This window comes from Protopterus annectens, chromosome 3.part1 (assembly GCF_019279795.1).
Source record: "Protopterus annectens isolate FY-2018-M chromosome 3.part1, PAN1.0, whole genome shotgun sequence".
NCBI lineage: Eukaryota > Metazoa > Chordata > Ceratodontiformes > Protopteridae > Protopterus > Protopterus annectens.
Window position 1 is genome coordinate 372,403,678 of NC_056732.1, and position 26,312 is coordinate 372,429,989.

General features: G+C 40.5%; 1 protein-coding gene across 1 annotated transcript in view; it reads right to left on the minus strand.

Annotated features, from left to right (window-relative positions):
- The window catches only part of SCRN1 (secernin 1), a 1,291,976-nt gene that overhangs the window by 116,469 nt on the left and 1,149,195 nt on the right, over positions 1 to 26,312 (minus strand). The window contains exon 7 of the mRNA XM_044066834.1: positions 16,163 to 16,340. Within this exon, the coding sequence (XP_043922769.1) occupies positions 16,163 to 16,340 (178 nt within the window). The remainder of the gene's footprint in view (positions 1 to 16,162; positions 16,341 to 26,312) is intronic.

Below are 26,312 nucleotides of genomic sequence, written 5' to 3' on the forward strand. Positions count from 1 at the left end.
CTCCAAACAGCTGAACATAGCCAATCAGAACTTCTAAATGTCAGAATAAATTAATAAATAAAATAAACATTTTTGCAGAGAGGCCCATATGGAGGGTTTTGCCCCTGCACACCTACCCTCTTACTTACATATACCAAATATAAAGATATATATATATATATATATATATATATATATATATATATATATATATAAAATGTGTATGAGGAACAGCACTGTAAAATGATTTCCTTTGAGAACAGATCGACATTTTGCAGCTCATCCAGTTGTAACTTAAGAGTTGTAATTGTATCTACTTCACACCTGACCAGGTGTATACATATCCCTAAAGAACTTTTCCCTGCACTGATATGTCTTGAATTTTGCAACATGCACATATATGCACCATACAAGAGTGCCTGCTTCTCTGTAAATCATTCTGATACTCTTGTTTCCCCTAATAAGCTCCTCTAGCCATCATTGTCTAATAACCGCATAAATTAGAAGTAGCACATACTAACATCAGTGAGTAACTGTTAGGACATAAAATTATGATTTTGCCTCATACCTGAGGCTTCTTCAGACAATAACATATGGTATAATCCATGGCACATAAACATATCATAATAGAATGCTACTTATTATTTGTATAAATGTTACAAAATAATCATTGTTACATCTGCGGTGGTGCAGCGGTAGCATTGTTGCCTCACAGCAAGAGGTTCTCCCGTTCGATTCTCGTCTGAAGTGCAGGTAGTGCCTTCTGTGTGGAGTCTGCATGTCTTCCCCGCGGTTGGATGGGCGTAGGAAAGACATTCTTAAATGGGCATGCCTTCGTTGAAGGTTGGACGTCGAGCTGGCACCTCGCCGTTCGTGAAAATCTACTGCCAATCATTAGCGGACCGGAGTTCCGCTGTGGCGACCTCTAACCAGGAAAAACCAAAAGACAAACAACAACAACAAAATAATCATTGTCGCTCAAAGTTAATGAAGGCTTGTTTTCCAAGTCAGATCTCTCCTAGTCTTTACACACCACAGCACCAAATAGTTTTTAAAATATGCCAATATCTTATCCACTAAGACTTACAAAAATAACCTGAAATGCAATAAAGTTGAAAAGAACTGATCAGATATAAGCAAGGTATACTTAGCCAAAGCATTTATATGTGCACCCTTATTAGTTAAAACATGCATATACTTCGTAATGCAGTCCGTTGTGCATCTTGTTTTACTGGCATAAACCATTTAGCAGCAAAACAGAGTTAACTAAACTTAAAAATGGTCTTTGTGCAGTCCTCTGAAGGCTTTGCAGAGACACCAGAAGATTAATTAAACTTCTTCTTGGGCCAGTCACTTTTTGTCATATATACTTTTTTTTTACTCATTTCTGGTGGATTAATAGCTAAAGAAATTTAATTTTTTGCATCCCACACAGCAAACTGAAGTCTCTTGTCTGCCAAAACATGAGTGCATAAATTCACTGTTCTCTTTTGGCACATCAGTTCCTTCTCTTTGCAACATACATTCCATTTATCACATTAGTGTGTTCCTTATCACTAGAAAAATGCCTTTTGTATTCTGTAATTCCTTGTTACAAAACATCGGGTCCAATGTAAATTAATTCAAATTCAACTAGATGCTCTCCACACTACAATGCATGCTAATTCTTTGTAATAACTGGTCTGATAGTCTGCATGTCCTCCCCCTGGTCAAGTGAATTTAAAGACATGCAGGTAGGTGCGTGCATGTGTGGGTGTGCCTTCTTTGAAGGTTGGGTGCCAGGCTGGCAACTCAACACTGTAAAAATTCACTGCAAATCATTAGCGAACCAGAGTTCTGCTGTGGCGACCCCTAACCTGGAAAAGCTGAAAGACAAGACAGAACTGGTCTAATACATGAATCAGTACTGTACTGTAATGTACAGTAATACCTGACCTCATCCTTACTTGTATCTGATTTCCCTCTGGGGAATTTCATCTTGTCAGAGTAATACTTGTAAAATTATTAACTGGTGTTACAGCATGCTGAATATTATATTTATTTAAACAGTGATTTTTTTTGGCTGTATTGAAACTAACCTTGGCCTCTTTATCGTTTAGCCTAAGGAATCTTAAAGCTTTTAATGAAAAATAGGAAATAATTCCATTGATTAAAGTTGATTGTTTTATCATATTGCAAAACAATTACATTCCTAGATGTAGCTGTTCCTTTAAAATATCTTTTCTCACAAATAATCAGATTTGGAAAATGTTACACTGTAAACGATAATAACAAATGGTAGGCTTCTTAAACAAACAATATATACCACCAACCACGCTCCTACATTCAACAACTATTCAAAAATGTCAGAGTGCCAGCATGTGACAGATGCACACCCCCTCCTATGCTGTGTCCTACTGTGCTGCCATCTTGTTTCTGCAACAAATCTAACAAACAGAATACATTTTCCATTTAAAATGGAAGAAAACCCACCGTGGTAGTCTAATATTTTTCAACAAAGCTCCCTTGAATACATTTCTAGGTTGAAACACTTCTACTATGTACCCTGCAAAGTAACTAAATTGGTTTTCAGGTAGACTTCTTAGCATTTATGCTACCTGCAACAGAACAACACATTAAAACAAGGGAAAAAATAAATCTATGCCATGGTTAACCAGTTAACCCCCAAACATCATAATATTATGTTCTAAGCCACGTATGCACAGACTAGAAATTAAGTTTATGACACACATTATCAAATAAAGACATAACAGACTGCAAGTCTCTTACTGAGGTAGAAAGGTGCTTTAATAGGAGATTCATATTTTAAAGCATAATCTTTTTCCAGAAGATAGTGAGAGAAAAATAAAGAAATGGAGGGACAGAAAGACAGAGAGACACCATACTGACAAGATGCACCTTTTTCAGGACAAGAAATCTATTTTGTGGAGACTAATGTAACATCTAACTGGGCACTGTAGTAGCATACCTCCCAATTATACAGAACTGGTCCTGGTGACATCATTTTTAAAACTGCTTTCATCTGAAACCTTACTCTCTACCTCATTAAGGGCTGCTTTGTTTCACTGTTCTGCTTTCTTCCTTCAGTCTAGCTAATGTAGCACTGCATTCTGAAATAGCAGTAACACCTCCACAATAGGATTATGTTACAGATGCAATAGGTTTACTACAGAAGGAGCATTTTATCACAATATTAAACTCAATGAAATAAAATAAGCAGAGCACAGATGGAAAGGTGTCAAGGGATATAATGGAGTGAAAATTAGCCTTATACACATGTCTGGAACATGCTGCTTATATAACAACTGCACATGCCGATTAGAAACCACTCTGAGATGACTGAAATAAATTATGTGGAATTAGATCTGAAAAATAACTAAATATCCATCATGTTAATGATATTTCCATTAATTTTTTTAGATGTAAAATTAACACCTCAGGGTGAATGAAAAATTATACATTTTTCTGTTACAAGAAGCTAACCTCATGCTAATGCTTTTTGGCATTATTTAAACCAAAATCCCTTAATACAAAACAAAAATTTGGTGAAAGGACTCTAATCAAGAGAACTAACACAATACATACATTATTGGACAACCTATTTTTGTTATGAAAATGGGCTTGTATGTCGAGGAAAGATTAGGAATAAATAAAAATAGGAATTTTTTAATCTTGCAAGCAATATAGGTTCATTAATGAGGGACCTTTTATTAACATGACAGGATATCTTAACACTGGATGTACAGGGAAATATAACTGTGCAAATATTGGTGTTGTTTACAATGACAGCTGTACACTGTATGAGGCATTCTATGTGGGGAAGACTATAGGTCTACTTAAGAAAAAGGATATATATCACACACATGCACACACACACACACACACACACACACACACACACACACACACACACAGACACACACACATATATAAATATATAAATATATATATAAAATTGGTTCTGTTATAAGAATTTCACAGTGCTCTGCAGTTTATTTTCCATGCTGTTGAAGTGCGAGTTTTATTTGTAATCTTTCTTCAAATAGTTATTTCAGTTTGTGCTTTATATATATATATATATATATATATATATATATATATATATATATATATATATATGGGTCTACTTTGACCAATTAAAAGCTCACTTGTTCGAATTGCTAGGAAGCAAGTCCAGTTCAGTGAAAGTACATTTATGCGAAAATGTATTTTCGTGAATTACTAAATGCACTTTCGCTGAAGTGGGTTCATACTTTTGTTCTTCGATAAAGTGTAATTTCGAAGGACAGAAGTAGCCCCATACATATATATATATATATATATATATATATATATATAGTATTAAAACTAAAGATATGATGAATGCATTATGCAAACATACTTTCGTTTGTATATCTTTTCAAAAATTTGTGAGGGTTTTTTTGTGACATTATCTCAGAGTGTATGTGTTGGGGGAGTTGGGAAAATCGGGATTAGATGAAGGAAATGATCTGGCAACTTATGCTGAATGCTGCACTGAAACCAGGTCTAAATGAGATGATTTCCATAAATAGTTATTTAAAAAGACACTGTAGTATTTTTTTTTAATTAAACACAATTTACAACTGTATTATATGCGTTGTAAATGATTTTATGTTTTTGATGTAAAAACATTTTTTTTTACTTTAACACAAAATTAATGGATGTCATATGACTAAGTAAGATGTTTAAATTAGAAGACAGATGTATATATTGTTCTGATGAACTTTTCATGTGGTTAGAAGGCAGAATACAGATTCAACCAGCATGCACTAACTAGTCTGGAAGGATGACAGAGTGACTCATTTTGAGTTCAAACCTTCTCTTGCAGCTTTTATGACTGTATACAGTTTGTCACAAATCTCTTATTTGTCATCACAACATTTTGAAAATGCATTCCAACTACATTCTGACCATCCCTCATTTTATACATTTGTCTGTCAGGAGAATGAAAGTACAGTTTTGTACCTACCATAAATGTAGATGTTCGAAGATCCACATTGCTGCAGTCCTTACACTTGGGTAGTCCGCTGTCCTCGGTCGGCCCGAATATCAAAGTATAAGGCTGACATCGGTCAAGGCGCATTTGACTGACATCAGAACGTCAGGGTACAAATGCGCATGACCGACGTCATATCCTCAGTCTTTTCTTGCCCCAGATGTCAGAAGACCCTAAAAATAAAGGTCAAAACCAAAAGACAGCAAACAACCAAACCACCACCCTTGCACTAACAATATGTACAATATATACAAAATACACAATATGTACAACCCAACCCACACAACCACCTCTAACTACAGAGGGGAAGGAGGGAGGGTAAATTGGACTGCAGCAATGTGGATCTTCGAACATCTACATTTATGGTAGGTACAAAACTGTACTATGTTCTTCATCTCACATTGCTGCAGTCCTTACACTTGGGTAGAATCCCAAAGCAGAGGTAAGGGAGGATGGCTAACTACAAGGAAGCAGGAGCTCCCAAGATGCCCTGCAAAACAGCAGTGGCAAAACCAGCCCTGGATTTAGAGTAAAGTGGCAGGTGATAATGCCTAGAGAAAGTATGCACTGAACTCCAAGTAGCTGCCTCCAAAATATCCTTGGTTGCCACTCCCCTCAAAAAAGCTGTTGAAGTGGCAGTAGCCCTAGTGGAATGAGGCCTAATCCCAGCTGGAATCTCCTTGCCATGATGGGAATAACAGAAAGCAATGCAAAACCCAATCCACTTAGAAATAGTTTGTTTTGACACAGGCTTGCCCTGAGAACTCAAAGCAAAAGAAACAAACAACTGCTGAGACTGCCTGAACCCTTTAGTTCTGTCCAAATAATATCGCAACTGCCTGTGAACATCTAAAGTGTGCAAAATCTTTTCCCTTTATTTTGGGGATTTGCATAAAAAGTAGGCAAATGAATAGTTTGGTTTAAAGCCACACTAGAAACCACCTTAGGCATAAAGGAAGGATTAGTACGTAATGATACCCTATCCTTATGGAAAATCAAGAAAGGCTCAACCGCCATAAGGGCCTGCAATTCAGAAACCATTCTTGCAGAGGTAATTGCCAACAAAAAAGCAGTCTTCCATGACAAATATTTCAACTCAGAAGTAGCTGCAGGCTCAAAAGGTTGTAGAGTGAGTTTCTCCAACACAAAATTGAGATCCCAAGCAGGAGTAGGAGCTCTTCGTGGGGGTCTTATATTCTTTGCCCCTCTAAGAAATTGCTTGAACAAAGGATGAGAAAACAATGGTGGGTCACAATCATAGTGAGTCGAAATTGCTGCAGCATGAACCTTAATAGAAGAGAAAGACAAACCTTTGTCCAATAACTCAGTAAGATATTGAAGAGCCACACTCAAATTAGGCTCAGAAACATCAAAATCTTTTGCTGCACTCCAAAATAAAAATCTCTTCCATTTATCTGCGTACACTTTCCTTGTACTAGGCCTTCTAGCTTCCAAAATCACATTCAAAACTTGTTGTGGAAGTTGAGACCCTCTATGGTTCAAAACAGAATATGCCAGGCTGTTAGGTGAAGAGAATGAAGTTTGACATTGAGCAAATGGCTGTCCTCCTGTGACAACAGGTGTGGAATCGAAGGCAAAGGCCATGGAGGCTTCCGTACCAGACTTCTCAGTAATGGGTACCAGTGCTGTCGAGGCCAATCTGGAGCTATTAAAATCATCCTTGGCTTGTCCTGTCTGACCTTTAGAAGTACCTTTGGGAGGAGAGGCAGAGGTGGAAAGGCATACACATGAAGATTGCTCCAATTGAAAGAAAGAGCATCCACTTTCCAAGCTGTGGGATGAAACCTTTTGTGCAAAACTTTGGCAGCTGATGGTTTAGTGGAGAAGCGAACAGATCTATGTCTGGAGTTCCCCATGACACTGTCAATTTCTGAAACACATGAGGATCCAATTTCCACTCGTGGGGATCCATAATTGTCTGCTCAACACATCTGCTAAGGAGTTCTGTGCTCCTGGCAGAAACCTTGCCTGAAGATTGAGTTGTAAACTGAGAGCAGTCTCCCACAAAATCATTGCTTGCCTGCATAGAGGATAAGAATCGTTCCCCTTGCTTGTTGATGTACCACATGACAGTTGTGTTGTCTGTTAGAATCAACACCTGCCCTGGAAGAAGTAAATCCTTGAAAGCTATTAATGCAAACTGGACTGCTAACATCTCCTTTAGATTGATATGTAGATGTTGTAGTCTGGCAGGCCACTTGTCTTGTATCCACTTTCCATTTAGATGAGCTCCCCAAGCTTTGTCTGAGGCATCTGTCGTTAAAATCTGACTCGCCTCTGGCCGGGTCACAGAGAGTCCCTTGTTTAGGTGACATTCCTGAGCCCACCACAAAAATTCCTTTTGAATGCAAGGTATTATTTGAATGACAGTGTCTAGATCCTGGCAGTGCTGTGTCCATACATTTTGAGATACCATTGTAGCTTCCTCATATGCAGTTTGGCATTGGGAAGCACCAGAATACAAGATGCCATGAACCCTAAGGCTTGAAGGACTGTCCTTGCAGTCAGCCCGGACTGATGAGATAGCTGATGGAAGTAAAGGGATAGACTCTTTTGTTTGTCCGGGGTTAAAAAGGCCATCTGGGATGCTGTATTCAGTCTCACACCCAGAAAGCACATGTCTTGAGAGGGTACTAGACTGGACTTTATTTCGTTCACAGAATACCCTAGGCATCTTAGCACTGCTATCACATATTCCAAATGATGAAGGAGCTCCTCTCTTCCTTGAGCCAGAATCAGGCAGTCATCCAAATAAGGATAGATCTGTATTCCTTTCAGCCTGAAGAAAGCTATCACTGGAGCCAGAACTTTTGTGAACACTCTGGGCAGTAGATAAGCCAAAGGGCAATGCAGAGAACTGATAGTGAAAAGTCCCAGCTCGAAAACGCAGATACTTCCTGCAACTTAGTCTGATAGGAACATGAAGGTAAGCCTCCTTGAGATCCAAAGTTACCATCCAATGATCCTTGCCCAGCAGAGGCAAAAGCTGTTGTAACGTCAACATTTTGAACTTGGGAATGTCCAGATAAGTGTTGAGGATAGATAGATCCAAAATTGGTCTCCACGTTTTCCCCTTCTTTGGTACTAGGAACAGGCGAGAATAAAATCCTAGGCCCACTTCTGGCATAGGGACCGGCTGTATGGCCCCTAGTTGAAGTAACAGAGAAATTTGCTTGTGAGCCTCTATTCTTTGTTGAGGAGGAACGTCTGGCATGCCCCTGAAAGGAGGCAAGGTATGGAAATAAAACCTGTAACCTTGATGTATGATATCCAATACCCATTTGTCTTGGGTAATTAAACTCCAATTTTCTTTGAAAAGTGCCAACCTTCCTCCCAAAGGTGCTGCCAGACGAGAAGGCTCTGGCAGCTGAAAAGGTAGGTCATTGGGTCTGTTTACGAAAGGACTGACCCTGCCCTCACCTGAAGACTGTGCAGGAGAACTCCTGTTCTAGGCCTGAAAGAGCCCTGAGCTCTGCCCTACCACGTCTAGATCTACCCCTAGACTGGGAATCATAAGAAGGATACATCCACCCTTTAGCAGGCCAATTTCTGCTAAACTTTGGAGGCTGAACCTGCAAAAAATCTTTAACAGTCTGCATAGACTTAGCCTTGTCTTCCATTTTCTTTAAAACTGCCTCAACAGGAGGACCAAACAACACGTCAGATTGTAAAGGAGCATCTAAAATCCTTGTTTTAACATGTTCAGACAAATTTTGATCCCTAAGCCAGGCGTGCCTGCGAAGAACTGACCCAGTGGCAGCCACCCTAGACGAGGCCTGTACAGCATCAAAACCACATTGCAAAGAATGCTTACCCACCTGTTCAGAAACATGTACTAAATCTTGCAACTCTTTACAATCAATACCTACTGCCAGAGCATCAACCTTAGACTTTAATTGTGAAAGGAGATAGTTTTGATATTTCAACATGTGAAACTGGCAATTCAAAGCCCTCATAGCAAGAGTGGAAGAAGTATAAACTTTCTTTCCCCATCTATCCAAGGCCCTAGCCTCTTTGTCTGCAGGAACCGGATTCTTAACAACAGAAGCCTTAACACCTTTAGGCCCCTGGCTAACAGTTTCTGGGTCTGCCCTAGGACTCTTAAAAAGATACTTATGAGCTTCAGGCACCCTGTAATACCTATCCGGCTTGACAGGAGCAGGAGGCAAGGAATCAGGATTAAGAGAAGCCTCTGTAAAAACATCTTCCACTACATCCAAAACAGGAGGTATAGCCAAAGGCCTATGCTGGGGTAAAAACAAAAATTCCCTAAGCCTTTTCCTGGAATCAGAGAAGTCCTGACCTTCCCACTTAAAATGCTCCCTCATGGAATGTAGAGTTTCTGAAAAAGAAAAATCCTCAGGAGGAGAAGCAGAAGGAGTAGAATCATCCACATCAGAATCAGAATAAGGAGAGTACTCCTGCAAGTCTTCAGCCGAAGACTCTGACACATCTGAAGCCTGCTCAAAACTCCCCAGCTCAGGGTCCACCCTAGGCCTCTTATCAGGAGGGGGCATAGAACCTCTAATCAAAGTAATCAAATATTCTGCCATTTTAAGCATATGCTTCTTGGGCACAGTACCTGAAGAGCTAGGGGTAACACCTACTGAAGCTAAACCTGGCCTGCCCCTGGGAGAAGCCTTAGAAACAGAAGGAGAGGGCCTAGCCACCCTAGGAAGGGAGGGGAGAATAGTAACCTGAGAAGCCCCCTCAGCTTGACTTGCCTCCTGAGAGGCCACATCTTGCAATACTAAAGTCTCACCCTGGGAACACAAAGAAACCTCCGGTGGAGCCACCGGCTCCACCGACACCTCTAAAGAACCGGCGTCCGGTACAGATGGTTCTTCCAGCCTAGGCTTAACTGCTTTGTCCTTGCGCTTCTTCGAAGAAGCGGGCGTCGGAGCATCTGACGGCATTTTGTAATTGCACCGCTTCCCAAAGACTAACCTTGCACAATCCAACCTCCTCTTTATAGTGCGTTTATTAAATCTAGCACAAGAGCGACAGCCAACAACGTCGTGCTCAGGCCCTAAGCAAGGAATACACAAAGTATGATAATCTCTATGCGGTATCTGTTTCCCACAAGAAATGCAATTACTGACTTTTTCTGACATCCGGTAAATCACTGAGGCAAGAAAAAACTAAAATATTCCCAACGGGTACTTAGCCAACTTTGAACTCGGTCTGAAACTTCGAAATCGAAAAATCTCAGAACGCCAACCGGCACTTGCAATGCTGCTTCTGCATCGGACCATGTGGCAAAAAAGACTGAGGATATGACGTCGGTCATGCGCATTTGTACCCTGACGTTCTGATGTCAGTCAAATGCGCCTTGACCGACGTCAGCCTTATACTTTGATATTCGGGCCGACCGAGGACAGCGGACTACCCAAGTGTAAGGACTGCAGCAATGTGAGATGAAGAACATCAACTACTAAGCCACAGTGTGTTAGCTTTGAGTTATGGATATATGGATATCTATGAAAGTGTCAAAAAAGAATGATATTTTCCATTATCCTTCTGTACATACAGGATGAGAGAGAACTTTAATTCACAATAAAAATTCCCTCAACATTTCTGTACTGCTCCAGTTTAAGGTAATCCACAGTTTATGCCTACTTGATATAAACATGTGTAAGTCTACTAGAATCCCCATATCTTCACTGTGTTACCAGAATTCAGACATGAATGCCAGTACAGCATTTGTAATCACTTAATACTTTGTGTGAGTGGCATAAACAGTACAAATATAGCAAACAGCTGCTACAATTTAAAACAAAAGAACATCGCTTTGATATACAAATGTAGCAAACAGCTGCTACAATTAAAAACAAAAGAACAGCTCTGATATATATATGGATTCACTTTGAATCATCAATATATATATATATGTTTAAAGTGGATGTGCCAGGTAAGTTAAATTGCAGTATTTTGGGTGTGTATGCAGGGCAGCAAGGTGCTCTGCATGTTTTGTGTGTGTGTGTGCCATCTGATTGTTGGCATTGCAGGTAGGGTACAGGAAATCTCCTGTTTAGCGCTACTGCATATAGCGGTAAACGGGAGATTTCCCCTTACCCCACTGTAGCGTGATCTCTGAGTTGGAATATTAAAGTAGGGGGGGTGGGGGGTGCAGCCCTCTCATGGGGGGTGCAGTGTGGTTCATTTTGAACCGTTGATGTTCTAAACATTGATGCTCTGGTCTCGATGATCAGAACGTCGATGTTCTGAACATTCGATGATTCAAAGTGAATCCATATAAATATATATATATATATATATATATATACATATATAGATGTGTGTGTGTGTGTGTGTGTGTATATGTATATATATATATATATATATTTATTTATTTATATATATATCTATATATATACACACACACACACACACACACACACACACACACACACACACACACACACACACACTATATATATATATATATATATATATACATATACATATATGTTTATATATATATAATATACATATACATATATATATATATATATACATACATATATATATATATATATATATATATACATATATATATATACATACATATATATATATATATATATATATACATATATATATATATGTATATATATATATATATATATATATATATATCTTAAGCACTTTAGCATTCAACAAATACAGCAAGTAGTCTGCTATGGTATAAAATGAGAGAGAGAAACAGACAGACAGAGATAGAAGAGTTTGCTTTATTTAGTTAGTTATTTATTATTCTTCAAGTCAAAGAGCTTTTTAGAGGGGAGTGCCACATCTTGGAATGGCCCCAGGCAGCAGAATAGCTAGTTACTCCTCATTATATGGAGTCAATTATATTTAAAAAAAAAAATACCAAGCTCTTACGTATGCAGTGGAATGAGCAGTCTGCTTACTTTGGCATCTCTGATATATTAGGATCTAGTATACTCCTGCCGGCCACACAAGCCATCTCTGCCAAGCTACTATCAGGGACACCGATTAATGGGTCACAAAAAATTAAATGATTAAACAGAATGCTACAACACTTCGGCTTATGACTAGAAATACAATACCTGCAGTAATTAATGAATTATAGTAATGTACTGAGAACACAGAGTACTACAACACTTTGATGATGACTGCAAATGCAATACCTGCATTAATTAATGAATGCCAGTCATATACTGAGTACAGAGTTCTACAACACTTTGGATTATGACTGTAAATGCAATACCTGAAGTAATTAATGAATGACACTAATGCACTGAGGATACAGACTGCTGCAACACTTTGGATTATGACTGTAAATGCAATCCCTGCAGTAAGTGATGAATTCCTGTAATTCACTGAGGACACAGAGTGCTACAACACTTTCAGTCATGACCGCAAATGCAATAGTACCATTCAATGCCAGTATTCCACTGAAGACCGGTTGGGATCTGCCACTCACACCCCTATCACTTTGCGTCCAGAGCAGTTGCCCCTTCATCCCACCTTAGGTATCTTTCTTGGGGTAGACTACTGATCACAGCATGGCCGGTCACAAGTTCAGTATGGCCAGGGCACTGACCACAGCATGGCCAATCGCAAGCTCAGTACGGGTAGAACATTGATCACAATATGGCCAATCACAAGCTCAGTATGGGTAGAACACTAATCACAGTATGGCCAATCACAAGCTCAGTACGGGTAGAACACTGTTCACAGTATGACCAGTCGCAAGCTCAGTACGGATCGAACACTGATCACAGTACGGCCAATCGCAAGCTCAGTACAGGTTACATTCAAACAGCAACAGTATGACCAGTCGCAAGCTCAGTACGGATAGAACACTGATCACAGTACGGCCAATCGCAAGCTCAGTACAGGTTACATTCAAACAGCAGCAACAAAAATGTAGCAATCACAACTAATGGTGGAACACAAAAGTAATACACCCTCATCACAAAAAACAGATATACTGTGTGCAAACTTTACACCATGCTAAGATGTACATTTTACAAATATACTGTGTGCACTACATTTAAAAGTCTTTGTATGTTTCACATTCATGTTTACTTGTGCTGGTTGGGAGAATATTTTCATTTTGCTGAGTGGTAATTAATTACTGTAACAACATAAACAGACTGTAAAACTGACTGATGTACACAACATAAGGATATCTTATGATTCACCACCATCTCATACATGTAAAACATAATCGTGAGTTATAATGATGCACTCAGTGGGAAAAGAAACTGTATTTATCCTAACAATACAGGGGATATGTATTTCTAATTCTATTTGAATTCCTTTGATATTTAAACTTACTTACCTATAAACGTATATCACAATCTTCATGGTATGAAGAAAGAAAGGTGATCACAGCCAATCAACACAGCAGACAAGCTTTACCGATCAGCGGGAAAATGGAATCTACTTGAAGCAAAGGAAATCTTACATGGACAGAAGGATTCAGAATTTGCTGATGTTTTTCAGTCCCTGTAGAGGAGGAAAGGCAAGGAATTCATTTACTGCAGAAGCAGCTGTCAGGAAAAGATGCAGAGTGTGGTCTGATTGTACTGTGCCTCAATAGAACGGGGGGGGGGGGCAAGCTGCCTGTTTCTGCGATATCTCCTCATCCACTGTGGAGTAGCTGTAGTGCACTCTCTCACCAATATGCACCACCTCTAGCCTTATGGAGTTGTCATGGTATGTGCAAACTAGAAAGCATGGGAATGGTATAGGATTGCTGCATGAGGTCATGTATTGGGTTAGTAAGCCTGCGTGGGAGAATTTAAGTAAAGCACTAGCAGAGCAAAAATAAAACCATACAAGCAGGAACAATGACAACCTGCAGTAATAGTTACAGACATCAGCTCTCTTATTCAGGGAAATCACTGAAAGTGACAAAAACATAACTGCCTTCTGCCTTAATGTTTGCTGCAGATTGGCATAGTAGTGAAGGTGTAGAGACGGTGCAGGACTTGCTTTCTTATGTGGGGTACCTGGCTAGGTTTAAAATGTCCCACAAGGGCAGTTCGCCTAGTACTAATATGAACCTATATGAACAAAGAAAAGAATTTAAAGAAAGGGGCCAGAAGAAATGGAGAGAAAAAGAAAGTCCACAAATATAGTGTGTCAAATAAAAAAATTTAAAAAAATCTAAAACAACCACGTACTGAGGAAGATTTGACATAGGAATGGTTAAGGAGAGAGAAATTTAAACCAAGAGATGATATACTAATAATGGTGGCCCAAGATAGTGGGCTTACAAACATCTTGGTTTACAAAGTCTACAGAAAAAGTGGGAGAAACAGACAAATGCAGGTTCTGTAAAACAGAAATGGAAATAGTTGCACATGTCATTGCTGGGTGTGATACACTCATGGTTGAGGGTGAATATACTAAAAGGCACAAAAATGTGGCAAGATTGTTGCTCTGGGGATTGTGCAAACACTATAACACTGAAGTAGCTGAGAAGCATTGGGAGAATTGAACTACAAAACAATATTGACAATGATGAAGTTTGGGTCACTTGGAAGAACCTGATTCTTCTTCTTCTTCTTTTGGCTGTTCCCGTTAGGGGTCGCCACAGCGGATCACCTGTTTCCATTTCTTCCTGTCCTCTGCATCTTGCTCTGTCACACCAACCACCTGCATGTCCTCTCTAAGCACATCCATAAACCTTATCTTAGGCCTTCCTCTTTTCCTGTTACCTGGCAGCTTCATCCTTAGCATCCTTTTCCCAATATACTCATCATCCCTCCTCAGCACATGTCCAAACCAACGCTATCTCGCCTTTCTGGCTTTGTCTCCAAACTGTCCAACCTGGGCTGACCCTCTAATATACTTATTCCTAATCTTGTCTACCCTCGTTACACCCAGTGCAAATCTTAACATCTTTAAATCTGCCACATCCAGCTCTAACTCCTGCCTTTTTGTCAGTGCCACTGTTTCCAACCCATATAACATAGTTGGTCTCGCTAACCTTTTGTAGACCTTCCCTTTCACTCTTACTGGTACTCGTCTGTCACAAATCACTCCTGACACTCTTTTCCACCCACTCCATCCTGCCTGTACTCTCTTGTTCACCTCCCTTTCACACTCGCCATTACTCTGAACTGTTGATCCCAAGTATTTAAACTCATCCACCTTTGCCAGCTCTACTCCCTGCATCTTCACCATTCCTCTATCCTCCCTCTCATTCACACACATATATTCCATCTTAGTCCAGCTGACCTTCATTCCTCTTCTGTCTAGAGCATATCTCCACCTCTCCAGGGCCTCCTCAACCTGTTTCCTACTCTCACTACATATCACAATGTCATCTGCAAACATCATAGTCCACGGGGACTCCTGTTTGATCTCAACCTGTCTATCACCAGTGCAAATAAGAAACTGGCAAAACCTGATTCTGACAGTTCAAAATATAGATGCAAGAAAGCCAGACATAGTAACCCAAGAAAAAAAAAAGACAAAAGTAGTATTCCTCATTGAAATTGCTATACTGAGAAATCATAATGTCTTATGTCCTAAGAAACACAAAGTCATAAAATACCAGGATTTGCAAGCAGAAATGAGAGCAATGTGGAAGAATAATATGCAAACAGTTCCAATAGTAGCAGGATCAGCAGAACAGATAAAATTTACAAACATACTTTAATATGCTACCAATACATCTAAGCCCATACTGAACTGCAGAAGGAAGCAATTCTGGGCACATTGCACGTATTTAGAAGAGCATTCTTGGTCAATGTTAAACCCTGAAACAATAGTAACATCATGAACTCTAATCATACTGTGACTAAGGAATGAGGACCATTACTGCCATAGTAGTGAAAACAAAAAAAATTTGGAGAAATTAAAAAAAAAAGGAAATCATTAAAGTGATCGAACAGTACAATTCACCTGTTTCTCTTTTTGGCACATGCAGCACTGTAGATATATGCTAACACAAACTTTAGCTTTAGTAATACCAGCTAACTCTAATGACTGAGCTTAGCTGCTACTAATGAGAGTTTTTAATACTTTTATTGTTATGATGATCAGCAACTAATTAAAATATTTTCTTAAAACAGGAATGTCTTCCTATTTAAAGTAGATGCATTTTTAAAATGCAGTACATCCAGCTTAAAACAATAAAAAATGGAGAAAATACCTTACCTTTTCACTCCTGAGGACAGACAGAGCCCTTTGATGTGCCTTGTATAGATCATGCCTGCGATCGACTTTGGTCTGGAATCGAGGTTCCTTCTTAGCAGGATCTTCTTTAAATGTGGGAGACTGTACTTTGGGGACTGCCTTTACATCACTAGTAAAGATAAAAGGCTTAAACACTGACCTAGGGGAACAAGAAAAAATACACATTACATCTCATAATGAATTCCGTTCATGTCCAATGAGCTACTGATGTGTGAAATTAAGACAGACTCTAAAATGTAGTAGTTCCAATGGCTCTTTTTCCATTACTGTTATCTTAGTGGTTTTATTCCAAGTATGTATCTTTCAGCTTATCCCGGTTAGGGGTCGCCACAGCGGAACTCCGGTCCGCTAATGATTGGCAGTTGATTTTACGGTGCCGAGTTGCCAGCCCGACGCCCAAACATTCAAAGAAGGCACACCCATTAACGCACGCATGCTCTTCTTAAAACTACTGCAACTGATATACTTATGCAAAGTATCTAAGGACATAGTTTCACTGCACATGAATACTGCTGGTGCAAAGACAATTGTACCAAATATAATGCCTTTTCAGAAATATGACTACTAAATACAGACAAACTCAAAATTTGGATGCCTATAACTGTTTCAGATATGTACCATGATCACTTTTGATAAGTAGCTCCCCCCATTCAGAAATGCAGATGTAGGCACCTTCTAAATCTCATGAAAAAGCAAAACATATCTCACCAACATACATTAAATAATGACTTTTCATACATTGGAAACCACATAATGGCACTTTGAAAACCTCAGGAGAAAGGCAAACAAACAACTGAACAAACACTAAATAAATGAATGCTCTCCTCAATACCAGGTTAAAGGAGGATTGCCTCATGTTTAGAACTCCATATCCTGCTCTTAAAGAATAGTGGTGTGTAGATAGTTGTAACAGTTATGCTAGTATTTAAAAAGTCAAAGTAAAAAGTCAAAGTAAACTTTATTGTCATTCTGAAATCACACATGTGCAAAAACTGAACAAAATTCCGTGTGTCTCCGGACTTGATGTGCAGACAACATATAGACAATTTTCACAGACATTTACACATATAACACCTAGCTATTACATCACGGACATGCAGGTAGACAGACTAATATCGCACATAGGAACACATTTTAACACTTTTCAAACTGAACACTTACTTGCATGAGACTTTAGTATTGCACAGGTACTTGGTTAAGACATTGCATTGGTCCTTGCACAGAAAGAGACATCTGAGTATTGCACTGTGAAGATTAGAGTATTGCACTATGGACCTTAGAGTATTGCACTATGGACCTTAGAGTATTGCACTATGGTTAATTTACGCATTCGCAGCATGTACTGCACTGAAATAAGAAATATTTTACTGCATTGCTACTGCCCCAGACGGCCTATACGTTACAGTCATGGTGAATATTGCAAACTGATGTATTAGTAATGGACAATGCTCTAGAAGGAAAACATTAAATGTTAATGCATTTAAAAGTAATTTGTGTCTAGTTATTATAGGAAGCCACTTTGAGTTCTACATGGATTGACACAGATACTCTCTAGCATCAGAGAAAAATGAAATGTTATTTTCTTCGAGGTGGTCTGTAGCATTTGAGCATTATAGGAGAAGGAAGTCAATGTCATGAAAGGTACTTACTGCTTGTGTCCATGTGGAAATTAGGACACTCACCCCAATGGCTCATCTTCTACCAGTTGTTAGAAAGTTACTTAGTTTATTGTTTACTTTTAACTGCTTCAGTACTTTATGAACAGCAATGCCAATATAAAATTTAAATATTAGACTGAGATCTGGCCACATGGACAGTCATGTACATAACTTAAAATCAGTCAGAGTCCCTCATTCAAACTGCTCTGTACACTTGTCCCTATTTAAAATGGTGCCACAACAATAACCTTTATCATTTACAATCTTAAATAGATAATCTGACTTAGTTTTAGTCGAATAACTGCCTCTAGTCCTATTTTCCCTCCTTCTCATCTTATCTTCCCTGCCTCTCCACCTACACTTTATCTGCCTCACCTCTTTACCTCATACAAATAAAATGTACTAAGTAGCATTATCTCATTTCACTAATGTCTTCTCACTAATATGATAAACCCCAGGATTCACGAAGCCTCTGTGTAAGAGTTATAACTCTTACACGGAGGCTGCAGTTAAACGGAGTGATGTCAGCATGCTCTGCATATTCATGAGAGCATGCTGAATCACACCTAAGTCTAACACGGTCCGTGTAAGACATTTGGGGGCGTGTCCGTAGGCTGAGCCCTGCAAGCGGACACGCCCCCATAAGTGTAAAGGTGTCCAAAGTAGACACCCACAACAGAGTCCACGGAAATGTGAATAAACACAACACAACACATGCCCCTACAGACTATTAAACATAAAAGAAATATAAATGAACATGTCATATTTTTTTAAACTGTAACAATGTTTAACCGTGAATGCTTTCGCTTATGCTGGCGTGCCCGTAGCGCAGCTACAGGTAGCAGTCAATGGGAAAGCATATAAGAACTAAATATGCAAACTAAGCCAGGAAGCAATAGCGTAGTGGTAGAGATGCCGGCTGCAGAGCAGGCATTCATGGTTTGAGCCCCCACAACACAAGTTTTTTTTTTGCAAAATAAGCAGGAAACAAGTCCCTGACACATATGTGTACACATAAAATCAGAATATATGTAAAATACAATGAAATATCCCATTTATATTGAATAAATGTGAGCTAAGAAATGAATATAAACTGCCAGATGTGCCCATAGCTGAGCTACAGTACAACAGAGTGAGTGTATGTGCCCGTAGATAAGCATTGGTCCAACTGGTGCAAACTGAGTGCCCGTAGCTGAACAGTGGTTTACCATGCTAAATATATGTGCTCCTAACTGAGCTGAGCGGAATATGCGTGCCGATAGCCAAATGAGGCTTAAACCAGCGTACCCGTTATGCGCGAGCTGCGCAAACGAGTTAACCGACGGGCAACGGTGAGCAAGCCGTATCCAAAATGCCTTTACACAGACACATCCCTCAACATGTCTAGACAGTCATGAAAAATAAAAAGCAGTGGCTAGGTTCGAACCCAGGATACTATACACCACAGTCAAGATACAGAACCACTAAGCCATGACAGCAGTACCTAGAAATGCAATATTAGCTCATATATAGGAATGAATACAAACTACAGCATGACAATGCAGGTTTACTGAAGTTGATATAATTCCAAACTGGCCAATCACAGATATGTGGAAAACGGACTATATAAGCCCCATAGGCGGGAATACACAGCATAAACGATTGTAGAACAGACCTGCAGGCAGAATGTCAGGTGTTGGTGAGGGTAGTCGCTTTCGAGCGCAGAGGTGGGGTGTTGAGGAGTCCAGGTACATGGCCTGGCTCCTAGTCCACAACCATGAGGCCCAACTCATGCAGGGCCAGGTCCTCTGGGGAGCGTACAGGGCTGAGGCGTGGGACCAGTTGGCTCATGAACTCACCAGTGCCACAGGAATTCCAAGGACAGGTGAGCAGGTCCGTCACCACCATGCGGACCTGAAGAGACGCAAGCAGGACCAACTGAACCTTTGGATCCAGGAGGCCCGGCAATCACCCAATGCCCCACCACTGAGTAAGTAACAATTAATTATGTATGTAGAAAGTTAAACTACCTGTAATTATGGAGATGTGTATTCCAATATTACTTCATTTATATTACAGCTACAGGTGTCCGTTCTGCGAACCGCAGAGCTTATGCCGATAGGCTGGTGCGGTTGCGCCACCAGGCAGGTCAGTAATCCACTTCTAGTAACTGTAAAGATATATAAATGTATGACAGTCAGCAAAAGAGTGCAGTGTAGCCAGGAAGGAATTAAATCTGCATGTAACAGTGTGAAAGTGTATGCAAGTAGTGCCTGATTACAACAGTTTCCAGCCTGTAAGTAAACTAAACATGACACTGTCCAACATATATTTCCGATTAAAACTGCCCTGCCTGTAGGAAAATAGTACACAACCTGCAGCAGCATGTAAAGTATAGCTGCAGAAGAGGATGAAATCACATGTGTGAAATATATCCCTGTGGAAATACTGAAACATGACAGAAGTGAGACTGCTGGAAAGAACTGTAATAACTGTTGTTAAAACATGTCAATAAAGTCTAGAAGTGCCAGTCTGAATAGTCACATGAAAGCAAGTGAGAGAGTGTGAGAAAGTGTCAGGAATACAGCAATACAGTACTTATAACCCCTGAATAAACCATACTGCAGTTAGGACAGAATTAAATGCATGTGAGACTCAGAACCAAACAGCACAATCTGTTCAAAGTGTTGCTGCATGTGGAATGTGTACACCAACATCTGGATATGTTTCTCCCAGTCTGAAATACGCAGATAGGATGATTGTCTGATATACCAAACATCCACACTTGTCCACAAGTATATCAAGCACAGGTAACAGGATGATGTATCTGAACAAAGCCCGATATGAATGTGTATAAACAGCAATAAAATGTAGATTGATGTTGCAGTAACAGGTCCATCTGCAAGGTTAAGTAGTTAACATATAGGACACTGTAGTTAGAACAGTAGTGTGTATATAACTGTAGCTATTAGAAATGTACAGCATATGTATTTGTATTCGAAGGTGTTAATATTACTCTATTTACCCCACCCTCTAACCACCTATAACCCATTCCATGTGAAAATGGTATGTGCAATCACAATTACCACCCCTGGACGTCTGTCCTGTTGGGTCATATATATTTGCATGTCTGTTGATGCATCCGCCCTGTTCATACATCCACACCTGATGGCCTGTTGCCATCAATCAACCCTGCATGTTGTTGGACTGTGTATTACTGTTCAAATTATGCATGTGTTATGCACGCTGTTCAATGGTCTGAATATCTGGGTGTTTGGTTAATGGGAATACTAATGCATGCTGTTACAACTAATTGTGAATGGTATTAAATGTCACTAACCCAAACTGTCATGACATAATGCAAAACATAGAACGACAGGGAAGGTGAGTTCCAGTGGACCCACCTCTCCCACCTCAGCTGGCGAGTGCACCTGGCACTAGTGCCGAGTCTGGACCCTCCTCCGGTGGCCCTGTGCCACCTGCGGGTGGAAGCGCTGCAGGGGATGGGGCTCACCCCCCCTCTGCAAGTGTGGCCGGAGGAGATCCACCACTCACCCTCCGTAGTGTCCGGACTGTGGTGCGTAGGGAGATTCGGGACTCTGTCCTCGAGCCCCTACGCCAGCTCGAGGCACGGGTGGCGCAACTAACGGGCATGCCCGTTGCCCCGCCTACACAGCCCCCAGCACAGCCCTGTCCTGGGCAGTGAAGGAACAGTGGCAACTGCCTATGGGTGGGGATATCAGTTCCACTGTTGCCATCTGTGGGCTCAAGGGCTCTGGATATCCAAACCTCCGTCCCCGTCAATTGTGTAACCCCCCCACACGTGTCATGCACTGCCCCTGTATGCGTCTTGTTTGTCTTGTCTGTTAACCTACCCAACCTACCTCCCCAGCTGTACCGACTACCTTCACCTGACATACCACTCTCACCTGAAAAAAAAAAAAAAAAAGGGCACTCTGTACCCACAAAAAAATTACGCCCCATACATAGCTGCCCATTCCGCACACATGTCTACTGGACATGGAACCTATCAATTCCAATTGGCTGTACAACAAGTATTATTGTTGTCCTGACACCTCTCTCAGGGGTGGAAGGTTTCAAATGTCACACCAAATTACATACATATGCACAGCTGTTGCTGCTGAAGAAATGGGCAGCTATGGGCCTTACCTACATCCCTCCTGCACATCCCAAGCTTGTTTCCCTACTGTCTTACCCTCTTTGTGACCCCTTTTTCACCACTTTCCTGTCTCCCCATTTTCTTTTCTTTCAAGGAAAATAGTGCGGGTGTGCGCAAGAGTAAGCACGTTTAAGTGGTTGTAAGCGGGTGTGCGCTTGTGTGCGTGGAGCTAACCGCCAGTGCGCATGTGTGAGCTCCGTGTAAACCAGCGCTAACCCGGTTACAACTGCTTAAAAGTGCCTTAGGCACTTTGATTGACAGGTCTTGTACTCAGTTCAAATGAAAAATAAAATCCCACTGTGAGTCCCGAACCCAGGACCTTGGCAACTATAGTCTGCATGACTTACCACTAAGCCATGACTCTTATATAGAAACACTGTGCTAAAGTAAATATATCATTTAACAGTAGGAATGAATGTAAAGGGAATATAGATGTGTAGTACACAAAGCATGACATTTAGAATCACAAACAAAACTGGTGGATTTCCATAATAGTAGTGTGTGAACAGAAACAGCCATGCTAGTTGGAAGCTAGTAGGTAATAATATCACCATAGCACCTTGCAAGACACACACATACTCACAGCAGGATAAGCACTGCCCATACCCCACAACCTCTTACAGGAACACATCCGGACCAAGTAATAAAATATGTGGAGCAAAGGCCCAAAACCAGGGACACATTACAAATAAAGTTACAACAAATGCAGACAGTTCAGAAAGTAACAGGGTCTACACCTTGTGGGATGTTTGGAAGGGTATGCAGTCTGGAACTTGAATGTTTGCCACCATATTCTGACTTGAGCCCAGACTGACTTGCCAGATAAAGGTGTGCATGAGATAATGACCAAATTATGAGGCAGAAATGTGGACAGCCTGCAAATATCTGTACACATGACGGGTCCAACACCACCATATTTGAATAGTTAAGAACCTAGACATAGCAACAGTGAATGTCTTACAGGGATGCCCCACAGACCCCATGTGAAATGTACAAACAGTAGGCAGAAAGGTGTAACACATGCAATGGTAACTATGGAGTCCGGAAAGTATTCACCACTGCATGGCAGAAAAAGTGTAGTAATACATATGCTCATGCTAACCCACAGTCACAACTGCAGCATACCAGACATTTTAATGGGTGTACCCCACTGATATGTACCATTCCATGAGGCACATAACTGATAAACCTGAAGGTCTCTGGGGCCTGCTTAGCAGCATACTCAAATACCCTAATAGATGTCAAGGCCCACACCATGGCCAGACCACACTGCATGCTGTAACACCCTAGCAGATATAGCAAGCATTCCAAGGTGTGAATGTACATGGAAAATAGGAAAGCTACAGCAGCACACTACAGTCAGGACACCTAGCAGGCATACAAGTAGTGACTGTAAAGGGCAAATATTGAAGCCTTAGCAACAAAGTGCAAGCAAAAGTGAAAGGAAAGCACACACACACACATTAACAGTAGTAGTAGTTGTAGTTGTCAATGTACATACACAGTTAGTACAGGAAACTGGAGAAATGAATGGAGGAATGTTAATCCACAACACACCTGGAAATATGAGAGAGATACCAACCTTTACACTCACAGAACATTGTCCACAGCATAACAGCATGGTCCCTGCCCTTAACATCTGAAAGGGCTACGCCTATCTCACACACCTTTTTATAGAAATCACAGTGAGAACTGCAATCAGTACACAACTGGCTGCATGCCATTAGCAAATGCTGGCTAACAATTGGTGCAGAGGCCATCACATGGGCATATGCAGATACCTACAAAAGTATGCTGTACTCCATGTTCACGCATGCAATACTTTCATTGACTTTCATTGCACCCTGAGAAGGACATGGGAGACAGACAGAGAGAGAGAGAGAGAGAGACAGAGAGAGAGACAGAGAAAACTGCATTTAAGCAGACAGACATGAATTGTTCAGCAACAGCTACCTGAAAGCTGACAACTGGGAAGTGGAGCAGCAGGACAGGGAACCAGACAGCAGCAGAAGCAGCTGTGACAAACACAGGTAATGTAAAGTAATACTATAAAGGTCTACATACTGTGAACCCTCCATATGTGTCATTGGTCTGTATCCATATGTATATGGAGATGTGTAAAGGGCAGGAGACATACAGCAACTATCAGTGAAGACTGTACATACATTTGTATGTGAGAGCATGTATGTGCACATATCAATGTTGTTTGATTGTAGGTTGTAGTGCCATGTACAAATTAGGTTACACAGCTATGTGTGTTTAGCAGTATGTTAGTGTGTGTCTACAGTATAGTAGACAAATATGTTGATATACCTGTCTAACATATGGTTCTGTATGTATGTCAACATATGTATGTGTATATATATATATATATATATATATATATATATATATATATATATATATATATATATATATATATATATATGATATGCATATATGTATACATACAAAGAGAGAGATGTAGGAATACATAGACAGATGTCAATAGAATATTGTACCAACATATCTATGTAATGCACACATGCAGATATAGATATATGTAGATACATATACATAGATAGACTGATCTGACCACCTACAGGTATGATTGTATATGATGACCTGCAACACAGCCTGTCCCACCCCCTCTGTCACTCACACCCCCTCTGTGCCCCCTACACATCTATGGCAATATATGTCCCCAATATATATGTGTATATGTATACAGACATATATATATATATATATATATATATAGATATATCTCTATATATATAGATATATCTCTATATATATAGATATATCTATATACATATATATATATATATATATATATATATATAGATATATATATATATATATATAGAGATAGATATATCTATATACATATATATATATATATATATATATATATATATATATATATAGAGAGAGAGAGAGAGATGTATATAAAGTCTGAGTGAGGCACATGTGTACAGATGTATTGCAACAGGTGCCTGGTGACAAAGGCATGGAGTGAACACCAGTGTCAAATCCTCAGTATCATACCACATTCCAGATCACCCACACCAGTAACCACCAGATATGTGATTGGCCGCCCACCACTGCATGTGTCAGGGGTGAGCAGGGTCAGAAATGTGTAGAATAGTGGCCCCAATGATAGTCACAGTGGCACACTATCCCTGGAATACCTGCACATGGTATGTGTCCGCAGACATGGCGAGTCAGGTATGGACATGTAGGTCGGTGTACCCCCCACACCACATAATGGATGCCATGGTATGGACCTCACATTACAGCAACAGATATGGAGAAGGACACAGTGACATGTACAACACTGTGACAACGCACACAAACACATTACCAATGCACAGTGACTGACAACACCACAGAGTACACATATGCTACCCACATAGAGGTTACCACTCCCAGATGTACATATGGAGGTCACACCCATGACAGATGTCCAACAACCATAGTAACACCTCCCACCATCCACAACCTACATGTCTGCTGTGTGTCGTCCGTGCCACTGCAACAGTGTGCACATGTGGAGGTAAGAGTTCCTACTCACAGATAAGACACACCCTGCAATAAACCACACAGTGTTAAGAAGCGAGACTCCCCATGAGTACATGTCACACGTACCCCTGCTGAATGTTAGTCAGATAGGTAATATGCCATATGAGTCACCCTGTGTAACTGTGTGACAGCAGCAGTTACCATCACACCACATGTGTCACAATGGTCAGGGTAGCAGAACAGTACGCTGCTGTAGACACAGGGGCAATAGCATATTGTATAGTATTGTATTGTAATGTAATGTATTGTGTTGTATTGTATTGGTATGGTGAGGTGCCTCCTTCATGGAGTGGAACCACTGCTGCTGTGCACCAGTGTACAGGTACATATCCTGTAGTCAGGCTAGTGTTACATAGCACTCCTATATGTGTGTTTAGCTCCTGTCAGAGGTTATGTAGCATGCAACTGGGGATACCATCAGGTCCCATCCATGTTGTGTATTCTGCTGTCCTGCGGGTGTCTCTCACCTGGACATCTGTGATGACGGGGAGGTTACAGTCAGCTGGGATAACTATGCCTTATTACAAGGGAGAGGGCGGGGTGACACCTGCACTGAACCTGTCCGCCGCAATGTTGTCGATATCTGTGGTGTCAGTGGAATATGTGTTGTGTACTACCTATGGTCATAGAGGATGGCTCCTGACCAGGTTGCTAACATAACTGAGGAAGGCCTCCTGGTCATCTGTAGTGTCACTCTTGAATTCCCTCTCAACGTTGCCCATGTAGTCAG